The sequence below is a fragment of the Pristiophorus japonicus genome, chromosome 7 (assembly GCF_044704955.1).
Source record: "Pristiophorus japonicus isolate sPriJap1 chromosome 7, sPriJap1.hap1, whole genome shotgun sequence".
Classification (NCBI taxonomy): Eukaryota; Metazoa; Chordata; class Chondrichthyes; family Pristiophoridae; genus Pristiophorus; species Pristiophorus japonicus.
The window spans coordinates 102,730,043-102,755,167 of record NC_091983.1 but is presented as its reverse complement, the minus strand read 5'-3'; the positions used below and the strand labels follow the sequence as shown (position 1 = coordinate 102,755,167).

The 25,125-nt window shown below is 41.2% G+C and overlaps 1 protein-coding gene across 1 annotated transcript in view; it reads left to right on the top strand.

Moving 5' to 3' along the window:
- The first annotated feature begins 2,038 nt into the window (after positions 1 to 2,038).
- Positions 2,039 to 25,125, top strand: part of LOC139266821 (macoilin-like) — a 203,525-nt gene continuing 180,438 nt past the window's right edge. The window contains exons 1-3 of the mRNA XM_070884426.1: positions 2,039 to 2,124; positions 2,263 to 2,356; positions 3,099 to 3,190. Coding sequence (XP_070740527.1) covers positions 2,039 to 2,124; positions 2,263 to 2,356; positions 3,099 to 3,190 — 272 coding nt within the window. The remainder of the gene's footprint in view (positions 2,125 to 2,262; positions 2,357 to 3,098; positions 3,191 to 25,125) is intronic.

Below are 25,125 nucleotides of genomic sequence, written 5' to 3'. Positions count from 1 at the left end.
TTTTTTCCATCTCTAATTTAATTCATCATGATTGATTATAGAGTTTACATCCTGCAGTATCCATCCATTGTGGAAGGCAACACCTGTGCAGTGTAGAAATCAGATGTGCTTTCAGAATTCTAGCATTTGCAATTTTTTTTGTTTTCCCTATTTCTTGCCTCTTGCATTTGCCTCCAGTGTTGAATTACTTTTGGTGCTTATTTTCCATTTTATTCACTGTCTTACTTTACTATTTTCAAGCCCTTTTGTTCTTAGATATTCTTCATATTCCAACCATTAGCTTTCACCTCTTTTTAGCTTTGCAAAAATCTTGATTGCATAACATTCCACCCATTACCTGCCTCTCTCTGACAGAAGTGAGCATTCATGACACTTGATTTTTGCTTCTTGTTCTCTTCGCCATCCCTGCTTCATTTTATTCAGTCTTATTAAGAGGCTTTCTTATTTTCCAGTTTCCACAAAATGTCTACACCTAACTATTTAACGTGTCTGTTCTGGATTCTGAAAGAGCTGCTGTATATTTCCATCATCTCCTGTTCTTTTCAGGTTTCAAACATCTGCAATGTTTTTCTTATTAGAATATATGCAAAAAAACAGCATTGATGATTTCTGTGACTGACAGGGTAATTTGGAGTGTGCATGCAGAACTTTGCCACATATATGCCTTACTATGCTGAGAATGTAGCCTTGTCCTGCAAATGAAAAATACCACCATCTTGTACTTCGCTATCGTGCCATCGAGCCAGCTGGGCATTGACCATAAAGGCCATGACTGACAGTAGAGGTGATGATTAGGTCAGAAATTACAGTGGCCAAAGGTATATCAACCCCATCAGTTTTCAGATTGTATGGCCAATAGAGACTTAAATAGCTTCATTTCATTTAATTAATTAGCAATTTAATTAAATTGATTCCAACCACACATCACTTTCTTCAAATTGTTTCTAACCATGGTTCTCTCCTGAAATATTCTGCTGACCATGATGTAGGAATTCTCAACAGTATTATAAGCACAAAATGAATGCTATTGAAGTTGCTTATGATATAAAATTAAGGTGCTTTGCAAACTGTGAAAAACGATGCAAGAGATTGCAGGATAGCATCGACAGGCTAACAGAGCAGGCAGCTAGGTGGCAGATACAGTTGAATGCAGAGAAATATACAGTAGTAAATCTTTGGCTAAAGAACAGAAAAAACAGTATACCCATAACAGAATGGAAGAACAAAGCAATCTAGATGTTCAATATATGGATTGGTGGGATTGCAGGTAGAAAATGGCAAGACAAAAGAGATTCTGGATTTATATAAAGTTGTAGTCTCAGGGAGCTGAATAAATATTTGAAAAGGATGGATCTAAAAGGACAGAGAAATGGGATTAGAGCAGATAGCACTTGTATAGACATAATGAACTGAATGGCCTCCTTCTATTCTGTAATTTCTATGATTCTATGAATCTAGTTTTAAACCTGTTTAGTGTGTGGTCTATTCCTTATCCTTGAACAGCCTTTATATTTGTGTACAGATTTCCTCAGCAGCACCCTACCAGGGTAGAAATTACTTAGTTGTCCTAATATCATCTGATATATTACACTTTTGGAACAATTTCAATTGTACAATTCTTATTACACAGTCCCTTGATGTACCAAATTGATAAAATCTAGATTTGTCCTTATTGTTATTGAAATTGTAATTTGATATTGCATTTAAGACAAACCAGTTTACTCGTCGACACATTCATCATAATTTCCACTGTTGAGTCCGGCGGTGGCTCATAACTCATTGTACAAAGACAAACACCATACAGCCCTCAGTGAAATACGTTCAATATAGTCTGATATTTCTCTCAGCTTTTACTATAAAAATAGAACGACACATATGGTCTTATTGTTAAACCATCATTAATGATTGCAATCTGTAATGTGTGTCTTCGCGTGTGTGCATTTTAATGTAAAAATATTTGTTTTTTTTACAAACTAAACATGACCTTCAATTAATTGAGCTTCCAATGCTACCGAAGGCAATGCTACACGACTGATAAATGGTGGAGAGGAGAAAGAAAGGCTGTAGCATCTTTTGTACAAACATCTCAAGAGCCTGGAAGCTGCGTAAATGCAGACACACCACAGGCCAGGGTAAGGGTGGGTGGGGGGATTGCGTGTACGTCGGGGGCATTGGGGCGGGTTTTAGCATCTAAAATCTTTGTATCCGAACCTCTTGATGTGGTTATGTTTTCATTCTTCGTGGCGCGATATTTATTTACAAACGTAACCAGCGCACTGGTGGATTTCAGTGGGCGACTGACGGAGATGATGCGACCTTTAAAAGGCAGCAAGATCGCGGAAGGAGTTTCGGAAAGGTAAGGCTGGGCATCTGCTGCTCTTTGTGTTGTGCGGTGTATCGGGTTATTGCTTAAACATCACCCGGTTACACATTGCCTTGGCGGCCACTCGGCTACACACACACACAGCGGGGGGCAAACTTCAAGCTTTTAATTTCCTTCTGGATGCAGTCGAATGGACATCAATTGATGCGCGGATATATATATATATGTTTGTGTTTATGTGTGAATGTATAAATAGGTATATTGTCTCTTTGAATTGAACTTGTTAACGGAAGTTACCTGCACGGGAGGGTGGGTGAGAGCCATCATTCAGCACATTGTTCAGAAGTGGCGCGTTTCCATTCAGACAGATCTTTCTTTAAACACCTCTCTCTTTGTCTAACTCATTTATACAGACGGCCGTTTGGGATGTCTCGTGTTCTCTCTGGTTTTATTAAGACATCAGACTGTCTCTTTCATTCAGCTGCACAGTGGCTGCGAGCGAGCGAGGGTCATGGGCTGGTCCCCCAGTGAAGCCGTGAAATAAACGCGGCTCTCGACCCTCTCCCCAGCGAGCTGGGCACTGGGGACTGGCGATGTGCTCGTTCGTCAGAGCTTTACAAATTGCACACACACACAGATTAACATGCAGGTTGCGAAGCGTCAACGTAACACCTCAGCCCTCGGAGATGATATTATTTTCATTAAAGATTAAAAAAAAAATCATCCACTGTGAGCAGAACTATCAGTAATGTTGCTCATTCTTAAATGATTCCAGATTTTCTGTCCATTAACTATGAACGGTCGATTAATCTACTGCGTGACAGAGAATGAATGGGGAATGAATTGGTACAAAGAAAAGATGGGAAGGTAGGAAAACTGCGAGGAACAAAAAGAGAATATATTATCCATGATTACAATTTATATTGGTAAAGTTTCCCTCCACTTTGAGAACATATACATTGCTAACTTCACACACAAGCAATGATATAAACTCTAATACTAGCTATATGGATTAGTGATAAGATATCTAAGTTTTACATTGAGTTATATCTGTATTTTGAGTACGTGATATTGATAATTACACAACAGGGGGACAGATTTGCAATGCTAACATGCTAGTTGTCAGGGAAACAGTAAACCTAATGACTGATGTGAGAAATCCGTTGCTGTGATAAGATACGGTTTTTGATTATGATATTTCTGGTAAAATCACACCCCTATTATCTCTTGACTGTTGGAATAGTACCTTGTATCAATTCAACAATATAGAAATTAGAATTTATACAAACGGTGTAATTAAAGTTTCATTAAGATATTTGTAATATTTAAATGCTACATGTCAGCAGGCTTGAAGGATTAATACTGTCATTAAATGGTTGTCATAAGTAAGTAATATGCACTGATTTTATGCATTTCATCAGAGAGATCCTGCAATTTGTCATGGAGTGGCAGAATCTTGTGTCCTGCAAGATAATTTGCAAGATAAGAAAAAATAATATGTTTATACATATCCTCAGGAAAGTGCTTTACAGCCATTGAATTACTTAGAATCATAGAACCATAGAATGGTTACAGCACAGAAGGAGGCCCTTCGGCCCGTCGAGCCCGTGCTAGCTCTCTGCAAGAGCACCTCAGCAAGTCCCACTCTCCAGCTCTTTCCCCGTAGCCCTGCAATTTTTTTTCTTTCAGGTACTTATCTAATTCCGTTTTGAAAGCAGTGATTGAGTCTGCCTCCACCATCCTTTCAGGCAGTGCATTCCAGCTCCTAACCACTTGTTGTGTAAAAACATTTTTTCTTATGTCATCTTTGGTTCTTTTGACAATCACCTTAAATCTGTGTCCTCTGGTTCTCGACCCTTCCACCAATGGGAACAGTTTCTCTCTACTCTGTCCAGACCCCTTATGATTTTGAACATCTCTATCAAATCTCCGCTCAGTCTTCTCTGCTCTAAGGAGAACAACCCCAACTTCTCCTATCTATCCACGTACCCGAAGTTCCTCATCCCTGGAATAATTTTCGTAAATCTTTTCTGCACCCTCTCCAAGGCCTTCACATGCTTCCTAACATGTGATACCCAGAAACTTCTGAAATGATTTATAGGCAATGGTGACAGCAAACGAATGACCAGTTAATGGGTTTTGGTGGTGTTGGTTAAGGAATGAGTGTCAGGCAGGACACCAGGAAAACTCCCTGCTGTTCTTCAAAAAAGTACCATGACCTTTTATATCCACCTGATAAAGCAGATGACGCCTCAACTTAGCATCTCATCTGAAAGACACCACCTCCAACAATTACCGCACTGGTCAGCCCAGTTATATGTGCCAAAGTCTTAGAATAGAACTTGAATCCACAACTTTTTCACCTGGAGGTGAGGGTGTTACCACTGAGTCAAGCTGATGACAGATGCTTTTCCATAAAGCTGAAGAGTTAGCAAGTACTTCTGGAGCTTTTCCATGTACTTCCAATCGGTAGTTCCAGAATGTCTTTAGCAAAGATCTCAGGATGTCTATCTGGTTACAGGATAGGACCAGGCGAATGGGAGGTATGAAGAGAAAATAGAGATAGCAAAATTTTGATATTCTCAGAAAAATGGTTTGCATTTCAAAGGAGGTGTCACATGAGTTTAGTCTAAATTGTGACTATAATCATTGATCCTATGTGTGCTTACTGGAGAATGGGAGTTTTAAAGGGGCATTACATTTCAACAGAGTTTTTCTGCAGACTTCTTGACACAGGCAGGAACAGTTAGGAATAATACCATTATACTGACTACTTGGAAAAGTTTAGACTACAGGAGACTCCATATCAATCACAACACAAAAGACTGCAGTGGGACTTTTGTTTATTATGTATATGCTTGCTTTCTGAAAGACAGTACCTTTGACAATGCAGCACTCCCCTCAGTACTACACTGGAGTGTTAGCCCAGAAAATATACTCAACTTTCTGGAATAGGGCTTAATCCCATGACCTTCTGACTCCGAGAGGAGATCATTATCACAGAGCCAAGGCTGACATCTTGATAAGTGAATGGGGGCAAGATTGGAGGAAGAGGAGGCCTCGACTAGGGCCCGTTGCTGCACTTTGGGTGCATTACCATCACTCCCCTGAGTCCAGCATTACTTTTTATCAGATAGTTCCAGCAAACGGGAATAACAGGGACAGGTGGCAGAATGTGGGTCGGGATTTACCCACGATGAGCAGGGAAGGGCCGCCAGCAATGGTCTTGGCAGAGGGAAGGGAGAGGGAAATTGAGGTCAGAGTGGGAGATGGTGGTACGTCTCAGAGCCCCATTTTCTTGCCATTTCTGCCACTACCCTGCCAGATTTCAACTACTCTCACCTATCTGTGCCATCTCTGTATTGTTGCTTTGTTCCTCTTATAATTTCCCTCTCCTTTTGCTTCACATTCTCTCCGCATCTGCTTCTCACTCGTTCCTCCTGATTCTCTCTTTTCTTTTCTGCTTCTATCTCTGACCTTTAATACTTCTGCCTCTCCTTTTCTTTTCTTCTGTTCTTTCGGGTGGGTGGTGATTTGTGATATTGCAGGTGTGGGGGCCAGTTAGGGAGAGATTCAGCCAGGGCTGTAGCTGGTGATCTGCTGCTGGATTGTGGGCTACAGGTGATGTTTAGTGGCTGGTGGAGAAACGCTGCAGTTTCTGGTGGTCACCTTCGGGCACCAATCAGGGGAGAGATCAAGCCAGGACTGTAGGCCTGTTGGGCTGCAGGTGGGTGGGCAGGGGGAGTAATTTGGCCAGGGCCATAGGTTGACTTTTGGGTTGTAGGTAGGGGCCGGGGTGGGGGTGAGGGATCCAGATCAGCATCTGGAAGTAAGAGGAATCCAGCCAAAGCTACAGGCCAGCATTGGGGAATGGGAAGCAATTGCATCAGGCTTAAAAAAACAGCATGAAGTGGGTGGTGCATAATGACACAGCATCATTTATTTACTTGGTGATGCAAATCAGGAGCTGAGAGAACTGTTGTTAGTATGTTGGGATTTGGGGAAATGTAAATTTTACTGACATAAATCTAATACTCACGGATGGCACCTGGGTGTGGTGGAAACAGCATGCTGTAACTTTGCTGTAAGCACAAGACGTGCATGCTATCTATACAATGTTTAATATATATACACTCCTGTGGTATTGCTCGCTTTATATCAGAGGATTCAATGTTTTGTAATAATAAGGGTATTAGCAACAAAATGCAACAGGAAAAGTGTTAGAGAAAGTGAATGTGACACTTACAGGAAGTGTGTGCTATATACAAGACTTTTAATACAGATATTTAAATTTATTTTAAAATGTATATGTGCTCTTCTTTGTCAGCATCACCTGCCTAATAATTACCCTATAGCAGTGCTCCCACTTCAGCTTTTAGTTTTTAGTCTGCCATCAATCAATTATTTATACCTATGCATGATAAATAAAATTTGCTGATTTATGAATGTAAAACATTTGAAATAGTCAATATAAAAATACACAGAACAGAAATGATATTCACAAAATGTTTCATGCCCTAAGAACTATATATAGGCCCCATTCTACTATTTCACACTCAAGGGCCTTAGTACACATTGTGCTGCTCCACTTTTTCCTTGTGTTTTAAACTTCAGTAACTTAACACAAGAAATGTTTCCTTTGTTCACTCTTTGTAGTGAAATCATAAACATGTTCCTTATGCTTGGGTTTTCAATTTTGCTACAAACAGTGATCAGACAAAATCTTTTTTCCTACAAAGAATATTAACAGCGGGATAATGCTGCAATACTCGAGTATTAATTTTTCTTATTAGTTTCATTTGTTGCAAAGATTGATATCTTCAAGTTTCACAATAGAAGATTATCTCAGAAATTTACATATTGTGCTTTTGACTCTGGCTCTTAGCTCTGGCTTCTGGCTGTGTGACTGGCAAGGATTTAGAGGCAGAGTTGGTGACCCAAGTAAATAATTTCCACCTACCTAAAGTTTCAAAATAGCTATAATGAATTGCACTAGGAATACATTTCTTGGCAGATTCCTTGGAAAATATCTTGTGGCAGCTGTGGGGCAGCACTGCAATTTCCTAACTATGAATCAAAAAAAAGGTTTTATCTGAACTATGTATTAACTTGAGCAGTGCAAATAAGTGGGCTCCATGCTGGAATAAGATGCTTCCTGGTGATTAAAGCACTTTTCTTCTAATAATCCTTCTGCTTTATAATTAGGTGAGGAACCTACTTAATCACACATACTAATGCATAACTAGATTATCAGTTTAGGTTTTGTATTTACTTTTGTGAAATACAGAAGTCAAACATTCTGTAGTTACCTTCAAATTATTCTATCTTGAGATAGTTTCCACTACTTGTAGCCATAGTAGAACCTTAAGCAGTCCCTCACTAAAGTCATAGTGAGAAACTGATGGAACCACTGCGGAATTTCTGCCCCCTTGTATTTAAAACCTCAGTACCTTACCACAAGGAAGTTTTTCTTTGTTTGATGTTTGCTGTGAAATCATAAACATGTTTCTTATGCTCGGGTTTTCAACTTTATTATAAATAGTGATTCAAAAAAATCTTCCTCCCCACAAGGAATGTTAACAATTGTGTATGTTGAACTGACTCATAGGACAAAGATTCTTATGCAAATGATTGTTGGTTATGTATACTGTGCCATGCAATGTATCGGTGATCTTTAAATTCTAACAAGGATCAGCTGTTGCTTAGGTTAACCTAAACAGAGGTCAGACAGAATGACGACCCAACTGGGATAAACAATGTATGTACTAAGATTTCCTGCTTATCTTTTTTTAACCTCTTTGAAGTGTAGAATGATCAGAGCAAAACTTTTGAAAAATATAAAATAAACACCTGTGTTTCAGACATTCACTCAGTAGCAAACTATGCTTTGAAATGACACTGTAGGGGCTCAAGTTTCGGCCTGAATGGCTCCTATATTTTTGGAGCAACTAGTTTAGAATGGAGCATCTTAGAAATTGCAATTCTCAGCATTTAGTTTGCTCCAGTTCTAGTCAGTTAGAATAGTTTTATTTTAGAACAATTTTTTTTTTCGAAAGGGACGTGTCCAGCCACTTACGCCTGTTTTGCAAGTTTAGGCAGTGAAAGGTTACTCCAAACTAACTTAGAATGGAGTAAGTGTAGATTTTTGTACGTTCAGAAAAATCTTGCCTATACTTATAAATCAGGCATAGGGAACGAGAGATTGGGGGGGGGGGTGCGGGTGGAGGGAAGTTTACAAACATTAAACACTTCACTTTTACAAATAAAGAGCCATCATCAATAATAAATGATCAATAAATCAATAAATCAACCAATAAATCAATCAAAAAAAATTAAAAAATAAAATATAAAAAAATAAAAAATCAATCAATAAATAAAAAATTATTTCTACTCACCAACTGCAGCACTGGAAGCCCTCCAACAGCGTGCCAGGATGAGCCCCCTCCCCCCCAGTGTCTCCCCCTCTGTCTCTGTCAGTATCTCTCTCTCTGTCTCTGTGTTTCTGACAGCACAGGGTGTGGGGGGTAGAGGGGGGAAGGGGGTGGGGTGGAGAGGGAGGGAGGGGAGGGGAGGGGAGGGGAGGGAGAGGAGGGGAGGGAGAGGAGGGGAGGGAGAGGAGGGGGGAGAGTGGGAGAGGGGAGGGGGAGGGGGGGAGGGGGGTAGAGGAGGGGGGAGAGGGTGTGAGAGGAGGGAGGGAGAGGGAGAGGAGGAGGGAGAGGAGGGGAGAGGAGAGGAGGGGGAAGGAGGGGAGAAGAGGGGGAAGAGGGAGAGGGGGGGAGAGAAAGGGGAGAGGAGGGAGGAGGTTACGGAGAGGGGGGAGGAGGGATGGAGGGGGAGAGGAGGGGAGAGGGAGAGGAGGGGGGAGGGAGAAGGGGAGGGGGAAGGGAGAGGAGGAGGGAGGGAGGGAGAGGAGGGGGGGTAGGAGGATGGAGGGAGTGAGAGGAGGGAGGGAGAGGCTGAACGGGCCGGGCCGCCACAGCCGACGACACTTTGGGCGGGGCCTGCCCCCAGCGAGATGCCGGGTGGACCCCACTGCCGATGGGGGCGGGAAGAAGAGGCGGGGGGAAGAGAAGTGGGGTGGAGAAGAGGAGGGGGAGGGGAAGAGGAGGGGGAGGGGAAGGCTGAACGGGAGGGAGGGAGAGGAGGCAGCTGAACGGGAGGGAGGTCCGAGTCCCAATCTTCACCCCGTGAGCCCATTCGGCTAGGGCTAGGGATCGGGCCCCTCCCACGTAACCTCGGGGGCCTGGAACTACTGCACATGCGCGCACTCTAGCGCGCATGTACAGAGGTCCTGGCACTGTTTTCAGCGCCGGGACCTGGCTCCGTCCCCGACCCCTTGTGCTGCACCACGCTGAGCACTAAGACGTCCTGAGAAGACTGGAGAATCACAAGGTAAGTTTTCCGCGCCCTTTTTTTTCCAGAAAGTCGGCGCACATTATCGAGATGCGCCGTTTTTCTAGAGGGCGGAAATTTGGGCCCTAGAATACTAGCCTCACATGTTTGTGCCAGTTTATTGGATATATTCAAGAGGGAGTTAGATATGGCCCTCACGGCTAAGGGGATCAAGGGGTATGGAGAGAAAGCAGGAAAAGGGTACTGAGGGAATGATCAGCCATGATCGTATTGAATGGTGGTGCAGGCTCAAAGGGCCGAATGGCCTACTCCTGCACCTATTTTCTATGTTTCTATGTGTCTATCTTCCTCTGCTCTTTTAACAGAAGCATTGGTCTATTTAAGCTAATTGTAAATGAGTTAATACATCTATTAAAGTTGTGGAGGAATGCATTTTGTATGAATATGTTAAGCGTTTGTTAGATAATATTGCATGATATTTCATTTAATTTCATTTCATTTGTCTTTTCTCCTAATTTATTACTTTTATAATTCATATTTCTCAAAACTTTTTTCCAATAAAACAATGCAGTCACATTGCAGTCAAACAAATCCAGCCAGTCACATTGGACCAAAAGAATCTTCTGTGGGAAACATCCACGCCATAATTCCTCACCCAACCTACGCTATACACTTATAAATAAACTTCATATATAATCTATATGTAAAAAATACTTTCTTCTGGTGTGCATCCATCACACATCAGACATCCCTCTTCAGATTTTGTACTTTGGATGTTATTTTAAAGTAGAGAATAAATAATAAGGACAGTTATTTCATGCTGATTTCTTCTGATCTGGAGCTGGAAGCTCATAAGCAGCTACCAATCTGCAAATTTCATTCATTGACAGTAATTAACCTCTAATTGACTTAAAAATTTGCCTATTTGCCGTAATGACTATTTGTGGCCTAAAAGGGACAGGCCAGTTGAACATAGATCCACACATAGTAATACATTGTGTGCTAGATGGTATAGGCTTCCTGTCATTATAAAATAACATCTCAGCAGATTTACCCTGAGCAATACCATGGAAGATCCACTAGTTAACATGCAAAAAATTTAATAGTTTGCTAAAATAATAATTACTCAGAAGCTTCCACACCTCACCTTCCAATCACTTTAATGTCTTTCTCCCCTCCCCTGTGCAAAATTAACAGTCTCAAGTCCCCAGTGTGCCTTCTTCCTCTAGTTGATAGCTCCACCCACACCTTCTCATATCCCTGTACTCCAGCTCAGGCCCCAGCTCCCATGCCTCTGCTCCCATAGTCATAGATGACTGAATGTAAATACAGCAGTTGCAGAACACGGAACAAAAAATATATCGTTGGTGGAGATCACTGGAGTAACAGAAAAAGTACCAAGAACAGTGAGATTGTAACAGAGATAAACACAAATCAATTACAGAACGATACTGAGAAAGCCATCACCATGCTTAAAATAATATCAAACCAAGCCGCTGGAGGAATCCACACTGGTAGACCTTCTGTGTCCTGAAAGAGAAGCAGCAATGCAAAGATGACTGATAGTGAGTAAGTTCACACAATCTCCCCACAGGGGCACACCTCACTCATCTAAGTCCACAGAAATTAGATACAGGTTGGTGATGAGCCCAATCACATTGCAGGTTTAGAGATCCCAAGTGTGCACTTTAATCAATCAAACTGTGTTAGTTACCACTCCAGCACAAACCACTGACACACTTCCTGCTCAATGTCCATCCTGGACCACCCTATTCTATTCATTTGGGTTTTGGATTGTAGGATTATATGGAGCTAAATGGGACAGCTTCTAATAACAAGTCTCCCTCTCTAGGCCTCATTAAGAAGCCAAGCAGGCTGGCCAATCATTAGTTATGCCCAGGAATATAAGAAACCTGCATAGCTCAGGAATAGGAGCACTGAGTCCTTCACAGAGGGTTGACTTAGTTCCAAGAGATACATGATGAGAATAACAGAGAGATTAACACAGAAAATCACAAAAGGCAAACAAACACACAAAAAGTGAGTAACAGAAGGAGAGGAAACAAAGAAAAAGTAACAGAAGAACTGTGACTAATTACCAGAATGACACTTGGAGACAAAGTGGAAAGTAAAGAGACACAGAAAGCGAGTAACAGAAATACAGAGAGAAAGTAACAGAGGAGCAGATAAGGATTAATAGAAACTTGTAGACAAAAGTGGAGAACTATCATGATATAGGAAGTGAGTAACTGAGAAACACAAAGAAAAACTGAGAGTATCAGAGAGAAGAACACAGCCAGAAAAGGAGACAATAATACATGGCTGAATCATAGCAATTCTTCCAGGCCACTTCCAACCCCCTTGATGCCACTGTGCAAACTGGATATTTTCAAAGTGGACATAGGTGATGTAGTGGCAGTGTAGTTTTCTCCAATTTTCAAATGGTTGCTGTCCAGGAAACAAAAGGCATTCTACAAGCAAAAGGAAAGGAATCAGCCCAACCTCAGCCTCCATGGCCCAACTGTCCCAATTCCCATGTTTACCCTAGTAGATAAACAAAACCTTTAAAGGTTAACTTTAGGAACTTGATGAGAATCAAAATGTAATATCAGGTAGCATATATGGAGTATCGCACTCCAACTACATAATTACCTGCTGGCCACTCAACAGGAGTTCTACTAGTCTTAAGATTCAGAAAATTAGTTTTTATGCTCTACATAGTCCTACATATGATTTAGGTTACAAGTGGTTTAAACAATGGCTTTAATTGGGAGAGAATCATTGTAAAATGCACATTTTGTCACTGTGGAATCAATATCAGTGTTTTTATTGGCTGTGACAGCATTGTAAAGCTGCTGGCGCACTTACTCAGAATATTGATTTTTAGAATTAATTGCATCCTCTGTCCAATTCTCCATAAAGATTTTGATGCCAACTGTCATTCTAAGTTTAAACTCAATTTGAAACAATTTAGCTCTATATATTATGTTTAGACAGTTTAAAACATTTTTATTTTTAAATGGTAATTGATTTTTACTTACCTATCTGTGAATAAAGTACAGAATCCAATAGCAATAATAAACTCAGGCATGTGTCTACTATAGGATTTTTAATTACTGCAGTTATGGTTGCTAGTCTTTGGCTGAACAAATCACCTCATTAAACATTCACAGTGCTGTCTGTCAGATATCAGTGATTATCAAAATGTTACTTTTTAAAAGCTTTGTGGTGATTAAAGAGGGCTTTGTGCTCAAGTCTCAACCTTGAGTGACTCTCCCAGTTAATTGGGTTTCTTTATAATATAAAATTTATTGCAAGAACTGCATTCATAAGGAAACGCATAATACTGGCAGTCTGTTATATCTTAAGAATATAAGAACATAAGAATTAGGAATAGGAGTAGGCCATCTAGCCCCTCGAGCCTGCTCAGCCATTCAACAAGATCATGGCTGATCTGGCCGTGGACTCAGCTCCACTTACCCGCCCGCTCCCCGTAACCCTTAATTCCCTTATTGGTTAAAAATCTATCTATCTGTGACTTGAATACATTCAATGAGCTAGCCTCAACTGCTTCCTTGGGCAGAGAATTCCACAGATTCACAACCCTCTGGGAGAAGAAATTCCTTCTCAACTCGGTTTTAAATTGGCTCCCCGTATTTTGAGGCTGTGCCCCCTAGTTCTAGTCTCTCCAACCAGTAGAAACAACCTCTCTGCCTCTATCTTGTCTATCCCTTTCATTATTTTAAATGTTTCTATAAGATCACCCCTCATCCTTCTGAACTCCAATGAGTAAAGACCCAGTCTACTCAATCTATCATCATAAGGTAACCCCCTCATCTCCGGAATCAGCCTAGTGAATCGTCTCTGTACCCCCTCCAAAGCTAGTATATCCTTCCTTAAGTAAGGTGACCAAAACTGCAGGCAGTACTCCAGGTGCGGCCTCACCAATACCCTATACAGTTGCAGCAGGACCTCCCTGCTTTTGTACTCCATCCCTCTCGCAATGAAGGCCAACATTCCATTCGCCTTCCTGATTACCTGCTACACCTGCAAACTAACTTTTTGGGATTCATGCACAAGGACCCCCAGGTTCCTCTGCATCGCAGCATGTTGTAATTTCTCCCCATTCAAATAATATTCCCTTTTACTGTTTTTTTTCCCAAGGTGGATGACCTCACACTTTCCGACATTGTATTCCATTTGCCAAACCTTCGCCCATTCGCTTAACCTATCTAAATCTCTTTGCAGCCTCTCTGTGTCCTCTACACAACCCGCTTTCCCACTAATCTTTGTGTCATCTGCAAATTTTGTTACACTACACTCGGTCCCCTCTTCCAGGTCATCTATGTATATTGTAAACAGTTGTGGTCCCAGCACCGATCCCTGTGGTACACCACTAACCAGAGATTTCCAACCCGAAAAGGACCCATTTATCCCGACTCTCTGCTTTCTGTTCGCCAGCCAATTCTCTATTCCTGCTAATACATTTCCTCTGACTCCGCGTACCTTTATCTTCTGCAGTAACCTTTTGTATGGCACCTTATCAAATGCCTTTTGGAAATCTAAATACACCACATCCATCGGTACACCTCTATCCACCATGCTCGTTATATCCTCAAAGAATTCCAGTAAATTAGTTAAACATGATTTCCCCTTCACGAATCCATGCTGCATCTGCTTGATTGCACTATTCCTATCTAGATGTCCCGCTATTTCTTCCTTAATGATAGTTTCAAGCAGTTTCCCCACTACAGATGTTAAACTAACCGGCCTATAGTTACCTGCCTTTTGTCTGCCCCCTTTTTTAAACAGAGGCGTTACATTAGCTGCTTTCCAATCCGCTGGCGCCTCCCCAGAGTCCTGAGAATTTTGGTAGATTATAACGAATGCATCTGCTATAACTTCCGCCATCTCTTTTAATACCCTGGGATGCATTTCATCAGGAACAGGGGACTTGTCTACCTTGAGTCCCATTAGCCTGTCCAGCACTACCCGCCTAGTGATAGTGATTGTCTCAAGGTCCTCCCTTCCCACATTCCTGTGACCAGCAATTTTTGGCATGGTTTTTGTGTCTTCCACTGTGAAGACCGAAGCAAAATAATTGTTTAAGGTCTCAGCCATTTCCACATTTCCCATTATTAAATCCTCCTTCTCATCTTCTAAGGGACCAACATTTACTTTAGTCACTCTTTTCCATTTTATATATCTGTAAAAGCTTTTACTATCCGTTTTTATGTTTTGCGCAAGTTTACTTTCATAATCTATCTTTCCTTTCTTTATTGCTTTCTTAATCATTCTTTGCTGTCGTTTAAAATTTTCCCAATCTTCTATTTTCCCACTAACTTTGGCCACCTTATACGCATTGGTTTTTAATTTGATACTCTCCTTTATTTCCTTGGTTATCCACGACTGGTTATCCCTTCTCTTACCGCCCTTCTTTTTCACTGGAATATATTTTTGTTGAGCACTATGAAAGAGCTCCTTAAAAGTCCTCCACTGCTCCTCAATTGTGCCACCGTTTAGTCTGTGTTTCCAGTCTACTTTAGCCAACTCTGCCCTCATACCACTGTAGTCCCCTTTGTTTAAGCATAGTACGCTCGTTTGAGACACTACTTCCTCATCCTCAATCTGTATTACAAATTCAACCATACTGTGATCACTCATTCCGAGAGGATCTTTTACTAGGAGATCATTTATTATTCCTGTCTCATTGCACACTGTACTTTGAAAAATTGATCAGTAGGTTCGAAGCATTTTATTAAATAGTTGCAGCGTCAATTGCAATGCCTGTTTTGGCCTTATATGATAGATGTTTTTAAACTGTTATTCAAAGCATTAAAGATTCAACACTGAAGTATTCTGGTAGTCCATTTATTTCCAACCCTTTGTAAGCCAGGTACATTGTTATTTTGTCGGGAGGCTTGAGGGGATGACACCAGCATCAGAATATTTAGATATTTGATATTTTATTTGGTGCACCTCCTGACATTTTGGAATCTACTGTAATTCTGCTTTCAAGCCGAAAATAATTTATTTTGAAAGTGTTAGAGATATTTAAAAAAAGGCAATGAAAGTATTTATAGGAACTTCAGTACCGCTTTACAGGATTCCAATTCCTTTAATTCAGAATCCAACTCCAGATCATGTTAATTTGTGAACTGAAGTCTTTTATTAATTACAATTACAATAATCTCAGCCTGCAGTGCATTCTACAGTCACATGATAAATCTGGCTCACCACCAAATCTGTTTGTACTCCATAGCAACCCAGAAGTGGATGGGGGATTAGCTGTTTTGAGGGTTTTCTCACGTAACTATTTTAAATAAACAATTTTTATTTTTATGTAGCTTCAGGAGGAATAAGGTTGCGTCAGTATCATTGAAACAAAACCAAGTTCTGATAAAGGGTCACATCCAAATATTCAAGGGGCTGAAAATCCACAGTGATCACATGAGTCAGAACGCACCTGCACCTGCTAAAGTTCACAGAGTCAGGGGGAGATTCCTTCATTAATATGCCAATGGGGGATACCCACCTTCCTCTAGAGGTCACAAACTGTGGTGCAGGTTAACAAGTCTGGGAGGGGTTGCCTGGACCCCACACTGGAAACATCTCATTAATGCCTGTCTTCAATAATTAGTTTCTTCTTCAGGGATCAAGGCTCAATCCTGGTCCGGACCCAAAAGTGATCCCCGCAACTACATATGCTCTCACCTGGTGCATCAACTGCTAAGGTCCTGGTGATCGGCCAGGGTGTGGGATTACCCAGCCTTGGGAGTCCCCAACTCCAGCCCCACCAGATCCTACAGTGATGGCCTTGTTGGGGCCATTCTACCACACTCCTACCAGAATTACAGCACGAGTGTGCTACACAGGGCCCCGACCTGTCTTTTCTTCTTTTAAATGCTGATCAACCTGCTGTGTTTTTCAAACATGTTTTTGTTCTTAAAAGCTGTTGGCAATAATTGGAGACAAATATTTAATTTGTTTGTATGATGTTGCTTTGTGTGTTATTTTAACATTTAAATGAATGACATTTATGCCTCTGTAACACATAAAGGAGTGTCACACAAACATGTTAATATCATCAGCAGCAACCTCTGGCCTATATTGCTCTTTCGACCCATTCAAGTAGCTGTTTTCTTGTACCCGAAATAAAAATCATTACACACTGCAATGATTAAAATAAACATAAAGTGCATAAAAATGTTATTTGCAGGCTCTGACATGTAGAGCTGAATTTTGCGCTCTCAGGTGGAGCTGACCTACTGCCTCCAGTCTGTAATACACTTAGTGATTGTTAATGTCAGTCACCACATTTCCACATTGATGTTGTCCACACTAATAGGGATGGTATGGGCTCTCTTCCAAGTTTCTGCATGGTAATAAAGGGACCTCCATTATGAGTACGCAACCAAATTGAGGACAACTTTCATAATTATTGAAGATAACTAAATGCAACAACTCACATAAATAGGCCAATTGTCTGCATCACAGTAGTACTATAATAAAAGCCTAAATATGGCAATCTCAATGCTAATTTTTAAAATTAAGTAAAGCACATCACCACTTCAATCTCCACACACTGTTCGATTTCAAACTTTGGAAATTCCATATTAATTCATGTATTCACACCAGGGAACATCTTCCTTAAATCACAAATGCAGTTTCAACTCATGTTGAAGAAAATAATTATTCACTTAATGCAACAGTAAAGCATGTCCCACAGAGTTCTACTGGGGAAAATGGAAAGTCTTTTAGAACTGCATTTTAGCACTGTCCTTGGCACCTTTTTTGGAAACTACTAAACACACCTGCAACTCAGCTCACCTTAAAGCTTTTCTGTCTCAAGATCATCTGCAAACAGTGGCAAAAAGTAACATCTGATTAATTGGCTCTGGCAGCCCACCCTCCAAATAGTCTGATTGGTTCTGACAGATGTCAGTTCTGTTCTCCAATAAATCGGATATTTGATACTGACAACATCCAATCTCAGTGAAAAAGAAACTAGCTTTTCTTGTGAAACATTGACAAATTGAAACAGTTACCATTAGCTTAAGAAAACTGATGTTTGACATGTATGGGTTTGGAGACCAGGAAGTTCACAGTTGCCCAATCTGTGCCAAGTTTACTGATCTCAGCTAGGACAGCAGTAAAAACACAGTTCTCCAACATCTCTCAGTTAGCCAGCGTTCCCAGTTCAGATCATTGCTCAGTCAATAGTGTATCTATGTGGACAGCTTGTAAGGATCTTGGTTGTCGAGTACCCAGACAAATAAAGGAGACTACTAAGGTATGAAGGCAGAGTTGGCTAAATTGGACTGGGAAAATAGATTAAAGTGTGGGACGGTTGATGAGCAGTGGCAGATATTTAAGGAGATATTTCGTAACTCTCAACAAAAATATATCCCAATGAAAAGAAAAGACTATAAGAGAAGGGATAACCATCCGTGGCAAACTAAGGAAATAAGGAATGGTATCAAATTGAAAACAAGGGCGTACAATGTGGCCAAGACTAGTGGGAGGCCAGAGGATTGGGAAACTTTTAAAAGCCAGCAAAGAACGACTAAAAAAATAATAGAGTGAAGATAGATTATGGAAGTAAACGAGCACGAAATATAAAAACAGATAGTAAGAATTTCTACAGTTACATAAAAAGGAAAAGATTGGCTAAAGTAAATGTTGATCCCCTAGAGGATGAGACTGGGGAATTAATAATGGAGAACAGGGATATGGCAGAGGCGTTGAACAAATATTTTGCATCGGTCTTCACGGTAGAAGACACTAAAAACATCCCAATAGTGGATAATCAAGGGGCTATAGGGAGGGAGGAACTTAATACAATCACTATAACTAAAGAAATAGTTCTCGGTAAAATAATGGGACTAAAGGGAACAAGTCCCCTGGACCTGATGGCTTACATCCTAGGGTCTTAAAGGAAGTGGCTGCAGAGATAATGGCTGTATTGGTTGTAATCTACCAAAATTCCCTGGATTCTGAGGAGGTCCCAACGAATTGGAAAACTGCAAATGTAATGCCCCTATTTAAAAAAAGAGGCAGACAGAAAGCAGGAAACTATAGACCAGTTAGCCTAACTTCGGTCATTGGGAAAATGCTGGAGTCCATTATTAAGGAAGCAGTAGCAGGACATTTGGAAAAGCATAATTCAATCAAGCAGAAAGGGAAATTATGTTTGACAAATTTGCTGGAGTTCTTTGAGGATGTAATGAGCAGGGTGGATAAGGGGGAATCAGTGGATGTGGTGTATTTGGATTTCCAGAAGGCATTCGATAAGGTGCCACATAAAAGGTTACTGCACAAGATAAAAGTTCACGGGGTTGGGGGTAATATATTAGCATGGATAAAGGATTGGTTGGTAAACTGTAACTAATGGGGTGCCGCAGGGATCGGTGCTGGGGCCTCAGCTATTTACAATCTATATTAATGACTTGGATGAAGGGACCAAGTGTAATGTAGCTAAGATTGCTGATAATACAAAGATGGGTAGGAAAGCAAATTGTGAGGAGGACACATAACTCGGCAAAGGAATATAGACAGGCTAAGTGAGTGGACAAAAATTTGACAGATGGAGCATATGTGGGAAATGTGAGGTTATCCACTTTGGCAGAAAAAATAGAAAAGCAAATTATAATTTAAATGGAGAAAAATTGCAAAGTTCTGCAGTACAAAGGGACCTGGGGGTCCTTGTGCATGAAACACAAAAAGTTAGTATGCAGGTACAGCAAGTAATCAGGAAGGCAAATGGAATGTTGGCCTTTATTGCAGAGGGATAGAGTATAAAAGCAGAGAAGTCCTGCTACAACTGTACAGGGTATTGGTGAGGCCACACCTAGAGTACTGCATACAGTTTTGGTCTCCGTATTTAAAGAAGGATATACTTGCATTGGAGGCTGTTCAGAGAAGGTTCACTAGGTTGATTCTGGAGATGAGGGAGTTGACTTATTAAGATAGGTTGAGCAGGTTGGGCCTATAATCAATGGAGCTCAGAAGAATGCGAGGTGATCTTATCGAAACATATAAGGTAATGAGTGGGCTCGACAAGGTGGATGCTGAAAGGATATTTCCACATAGTGAAACTAAAACTAGGGGACCAAGGGCTAGACATTCCCTAAAGCCCCTCACTGCCTGATTGCCGCCCAGAAACACCGCTAACGCTGGTGGAAATTTCCATACTACAGGTAAGAAATACCACCTGGCAAGACAAGAGATCTTGTACCAAGATTCTCGGTGGTTTCTCGGCTGTTAAAGCTAAAATTAGGGAAAACCGGTGGTTCTTACCGGAATGGATGGTAATTATTTAAAATTTAATCCGAGGCTGCTTTTGGGCCTAGGGAAGAGGGAAAACTCAAAAAATATTTTTTTCACAAAAAAAATAAAAAGTTATAAAACATTCTCAAGACAGTTTTAAGGTAATCGCCATTTTAGAATTTTAAAAACAATAATAAAAAAACCTTTAACTTACCTTTCTTTGCAGGTACTCACCTACCTCCCTGTTCAAGGCAGTTTCTCGTGGGCAGTTTCCTCATTGGTGTGTATGGGCCCCATTGAGGCCAAACTTCGATCCTGGCGGTTTTCTCAACGGTGCACGCAAATGCACGTGGGCGAATTGCTCCCCGGCGGTCTTTTCAAAATGTGGGCGGAAGTCTTTAAAAAATAAGGAGGACATTTTTGCTGGGTGGTTTCTCATCAAAAAACAGCTGGACCACTGAGAAAACTGCAGAAAGTGAAGGCGAAAGTCTACCCCATAGTCTCAGAATAAGGGGCCGCCCATTTAAAACTGAGATGAGGAGAAATTTCTTCTCTCAGAGGGATGTAATCTGTGGAATTCTGTGCCCCAGAGAGCTGTGGAGGCTGGGTCATTGAATATTTAAGGCGGAGATAGACTGATATTTGAGCGATAAGGGAATAAAGGGTTATGGGCAGCAGGCAAGGAAGTGGAACTGCGTCCATGATCAGATCAGCCCTGATCTTATTGAATGGCGGAGCAGGTCTACTCCTGCTCCTAATTCTTATCTTCTGATGTAACACACGTTATCAAAGTTCATGAAGACTAGCCACTTGGCTGAACTGCTGGAAGGCCGCCTATACCTTCTAAACTGAATTCCCAGCCTGGGTCAGCACCTTCAGGAAAGAAGAGGAGAACAAAATGCAAAATATTGCAAGACAAACAGTTGAAATTTAATTTATAGGATGCTGCTGAGCATTATTTCGTTTTTTTTAAATGCTGCTTATCATGCTGCTTAGGGAAGTCCTCTGTTGCTCTCCCACAATCCCTTAGCATTAACCTGGGGAGTGGAGGAAATACTTTAGAAAACCGTTTCTTTTGATCTTGGATCTTTCTGGTCTGTGGTAGGAGCCTGGATTAATAGGGAGGCTGCTGTGCAACCGTATTTCCATGTCTTCCCCTAGCTTTACATATTGAATTTGCAAACTGCCAGATTAACAGCATTATCTCAAATGGTTTGAAAATAGGACACTTACTTTGTTTAAAATTTACTCATTAAATAAAATCCCTCAAGTGGAGTAGCTCTACCAAGGCCACCATTGTTGGCTTCATTGTCAAATCTCATCCTTAACTGAGATACAGTGGTATGTAAAAATAAATCCTTACACGCATTTCATGCTCCCATATAATTGAAACCAATAGGTTATGCTGTAATGGTAAAGCCTGTCATTACTACTTCCTCCAGAAGGGGCACCATAACCTGTAAAAACTAATAAAACAAGAACACCTACTTCTTCTTACTTGCCCAAGAAGTGGGGTTGTAATCTCTCCCTGCCTATTACAACAAACACAGATGAAAGACGTACCCATCTAGATTTATATGCAGCACATTTTGCAGTGGATTAAGGGTGAACACTGGAGGAAGAAAGGTTGGGGAAGCCTAACGCCATTTCCCCATCAAACACTCTGTTTCAACTTGCCCCCACCTGAGATATGGATGGCCTGCAGCATTTGCTGCAATCTCTCCTGTTGCATGCACATAGGGTTTAAATGAGGTACTGATGTCCAGTGTTGGATATTCCACCCATACTGCCTGTTGTCCATCTGAAAAAATTAACAGCTGTATGAAAGAAGCACTGCTGGTTGCTGGGTGACATTAAAGAAGTACTGTTCAAGGCTATCGCTGCTGAATAATGTATTATTTTGTTCTTTGGGGTGTTTTCTATCTCAAACCTACTAATAACTTCAGCATTGCTGCTGGTGCTGGGGAGATTTATTTTGATTGTCGGTTCATATGTTGTGGAATCAACCAGGGAGCAGACTATTTTAGATCTGGTAACGTGTAATGAGACTGGATTAATTAATTATCTCATAGTAAAGGATCCTCTTGAAAAGAGTGATCATAGCATGGTAGAATTTCAAATTCAGTTTTAGAGTGAGAAAGCTAGGTCTCAAACTAGTGTCCTGAACTTAAATAAAGGCAATTACAAAGGTATGAAGGCAGAGTTGGCTGAAGTGGACTAGGAAAATAGATTAAATGGTAAGACGGTAGATGAGCAGTGGCAAACATTTAAGGAAATATTTCATAACTCTCAGCAAAAATATATTACAGTGAGAAAGAAAGATTATAAGAGAAGGATGAACCATCCGTGGCTAACTAAGGATGCAAAGGATGGTATCAAATTGAAAACAAAGGCATATAATGTTGCAACAAATAGTGGAAGGCCAGAGGATTGGGACATTTTTTACAAACCAGCAAACGACGACTAGAAAAATAATAAAGAGAGGGAAGATAGTTTATGAAAGTAAACTAGCAAGAAATATAAAAACAGACAGTAAGAGCTTCTACAGGTATATAAAAAAGAAGAGAGTAGCTAAAGTAAACATTGGTCCCTTCGAGGATGAGACTGGGGAACTAATAATGGGAAACAGGGAAATGGCAGAGACTTTGAACAAATATTTTGTATCGGTCTTTACAGTAGCAGACACTAAAAACATCCCAAAAATTGATATTTAAGGGGCTATAGGGAGATGGGAACATAAAACAATCACTATCACTAGAAAAAAATGATAGTGATTATTTTAAGTTCCCTGAATAAGTCCCCTGGACCTGATGGCCTGCATCTTAGGCTCGTAAAATAAGTGACTGCAGAGATAGTGGATGCAATCTACCAAAATTAGATTGGTTGTAATCTACCAAAATTCCCTGGATTCTGGAGAGGTCCCAGTGGATTGGAAAACCGCAAATGTAACACCCCTATTTAAGAAAGGAGGGAGACAGAAAGCAGGAAACTGTAGACCAGTTAGCCTAACATCTGTCTTTGGGAAAATGCTGGAGTCCATTATTAAGGAAGTATTAGCAGGACATTTAGAAAATCAGAATACAGTCAAGCAGCATCAGCATGATTTTATGAAAGGGAAATCATGTTTGACAAATGTGTTGGAATTCTTAAGGGATGTAATGAGCAGGGTGGATAAAGGGGAACCAGTAGATGTCATTTATTTGGATTTCAAGAAGGCATTCGATAAGGTGCCACATAAAAGGTTGCTGCACAAAATAAGAGCTCACAGGATTGGGGGTAATATATTAGAATGGATAGAGGATTGGCTAACTAACAGAAAACAGAGAGTTGGGATAAATGGGTCATTTTCAGATTAGCAAACTGTAACTAGTGGGGTGCCACAGGGATCGGTGGTGGGGCCTCAACTATTTACAATCTATATTAATGACTTGGATGAAGGGGCTGAGTGTAATGTAGCCAAATTTGCTGATGATACAAAGATAGATGGCAAAGAATCTGCAAAGGGATATAGATAGGCTAAGTGAATGGGCAAAAATTTGGCAGATGGTATACAATGTGGGAAAATGTGAGGTTATCCACTTTGGTCGAAAAAATTAAAAAAAAAATTATTATTTAAATGGGGAGAGATTACAAAATGCTGACGTGTAGAGGGACCTGGTGGTCCATTACATGAAACACAAAAAGTTAGCATGCAGGTACAGCAAGCAATTAGGAAGGCAAATGGAATGTTGGCCTTTATTTTAAAGGGGATGGAGTATAAAAATAGAGAAGTCCTACTACAACTGTACAGGGCATTGGTGAGACCACACCTGGAGTACTGCGTACAGTTTTGGTCTCCTTATTTAAGGAGGGATATACTTGCATTGGAGGCAGTTCAGAAAAGGTTTACAAGGTTGATTCCTGTGATGAACGGGTTGTCTTATGAAGAAAGATTGAGCAGGTTGGGCCTATACTCAATGGAGTTTAGAAGAATGAGAGGTGATCTTATTGAAATGTATAAGATTCTGAGGGGGCTTGACAGGGTAGATGCAGAGAGGATGTTTCCCCTTGTGGGAGAATCTAGAACTAGGGGGCATAGTTTCAGAATAAGGTGTCGCCCATTTAAAACGGAAATTAGGAGGAATTTCTTTTGTCAGAGGGTCGTGAATCTATGGAATTCCCTACCCCAGAGAGCTGTGGAGGCTGCGTCATTGAATATATTTAAGGTGGAGATAGACAGATTTTTGAATGATAGGGGAGTCAAGGATTTTGGTGAATGGCCGGGGAAGTGGAGTTGAGGTCAATGATCAACCATGATCTTATTGAGTGGCGGAGCAGGCTTGAGGGGCCAAATGCCCTACTCCTCCTATTTCTTATGTTCTTATAAAGCACAGGACACAAGAAGAAATTTGTCTGCAAAGTGCTTCCCGTTAGCGCCTGAGGGGGTGCTAATGGAGCACCAAGGGATTAGCGATTGGGCGTGGCGAATGCAGCAACGCCCGCGAACATCAGTGCCAGTTTTGCATTGGTGCTAACTCGTAACACCTAGGCATCTAGCCCCTCGCAGATCGTGACATCATAAAGTGCTCAGCACCCCGTTATCGCCCCGGATGTGAAATTGCCTCCCGCCCCCTGCTGTACAACAGGCTGTACAACAGGGTGTGAACAATGGCAGGAAGAGGAGGTGCTGTCAACTTGGCTGACTGCCTGGGGCGCGCTAATTAAAGGGAATGGTTTCCAGGTAGGCCAACCTTTATTATTTGCACCAGTCTACTGCCTGCTCAAAATTTTCGATGTTTCATTGCTGCAAGATGTCCACTTTATGAGCGTGTTTGGGGCTGTAATGGCAGTCATGCAGATCGCCTGGCAACACAGAACTGCTGACAAGTAGGTTGTGCACCATCATTTGCCCTTCCCTTTAAGCGAGGGAAGCAGCCTCCGATGCCGTTAGCAATGTGCTGCAAATTGTTCAGCGCTCTGCCACTACCGCCCGCTCTCGGGCTTTAGCACTTAAGAGAAGTGGTTAGCATCTGATTTAGTGCTCCAAGCGGCTTGAGCTACTTTTTCTGCTTTTCAAAAGTTAGCACTGGGGCACTACAGAATGTTTAGCCCTAGGATTCCCTGTACTTGCATTCTGAAGAGGAAGAAGAGGAAAGAGCAGTGGAGTAGCAAGGTAAGCAGGCAGCCACGGTTGTGCTTCA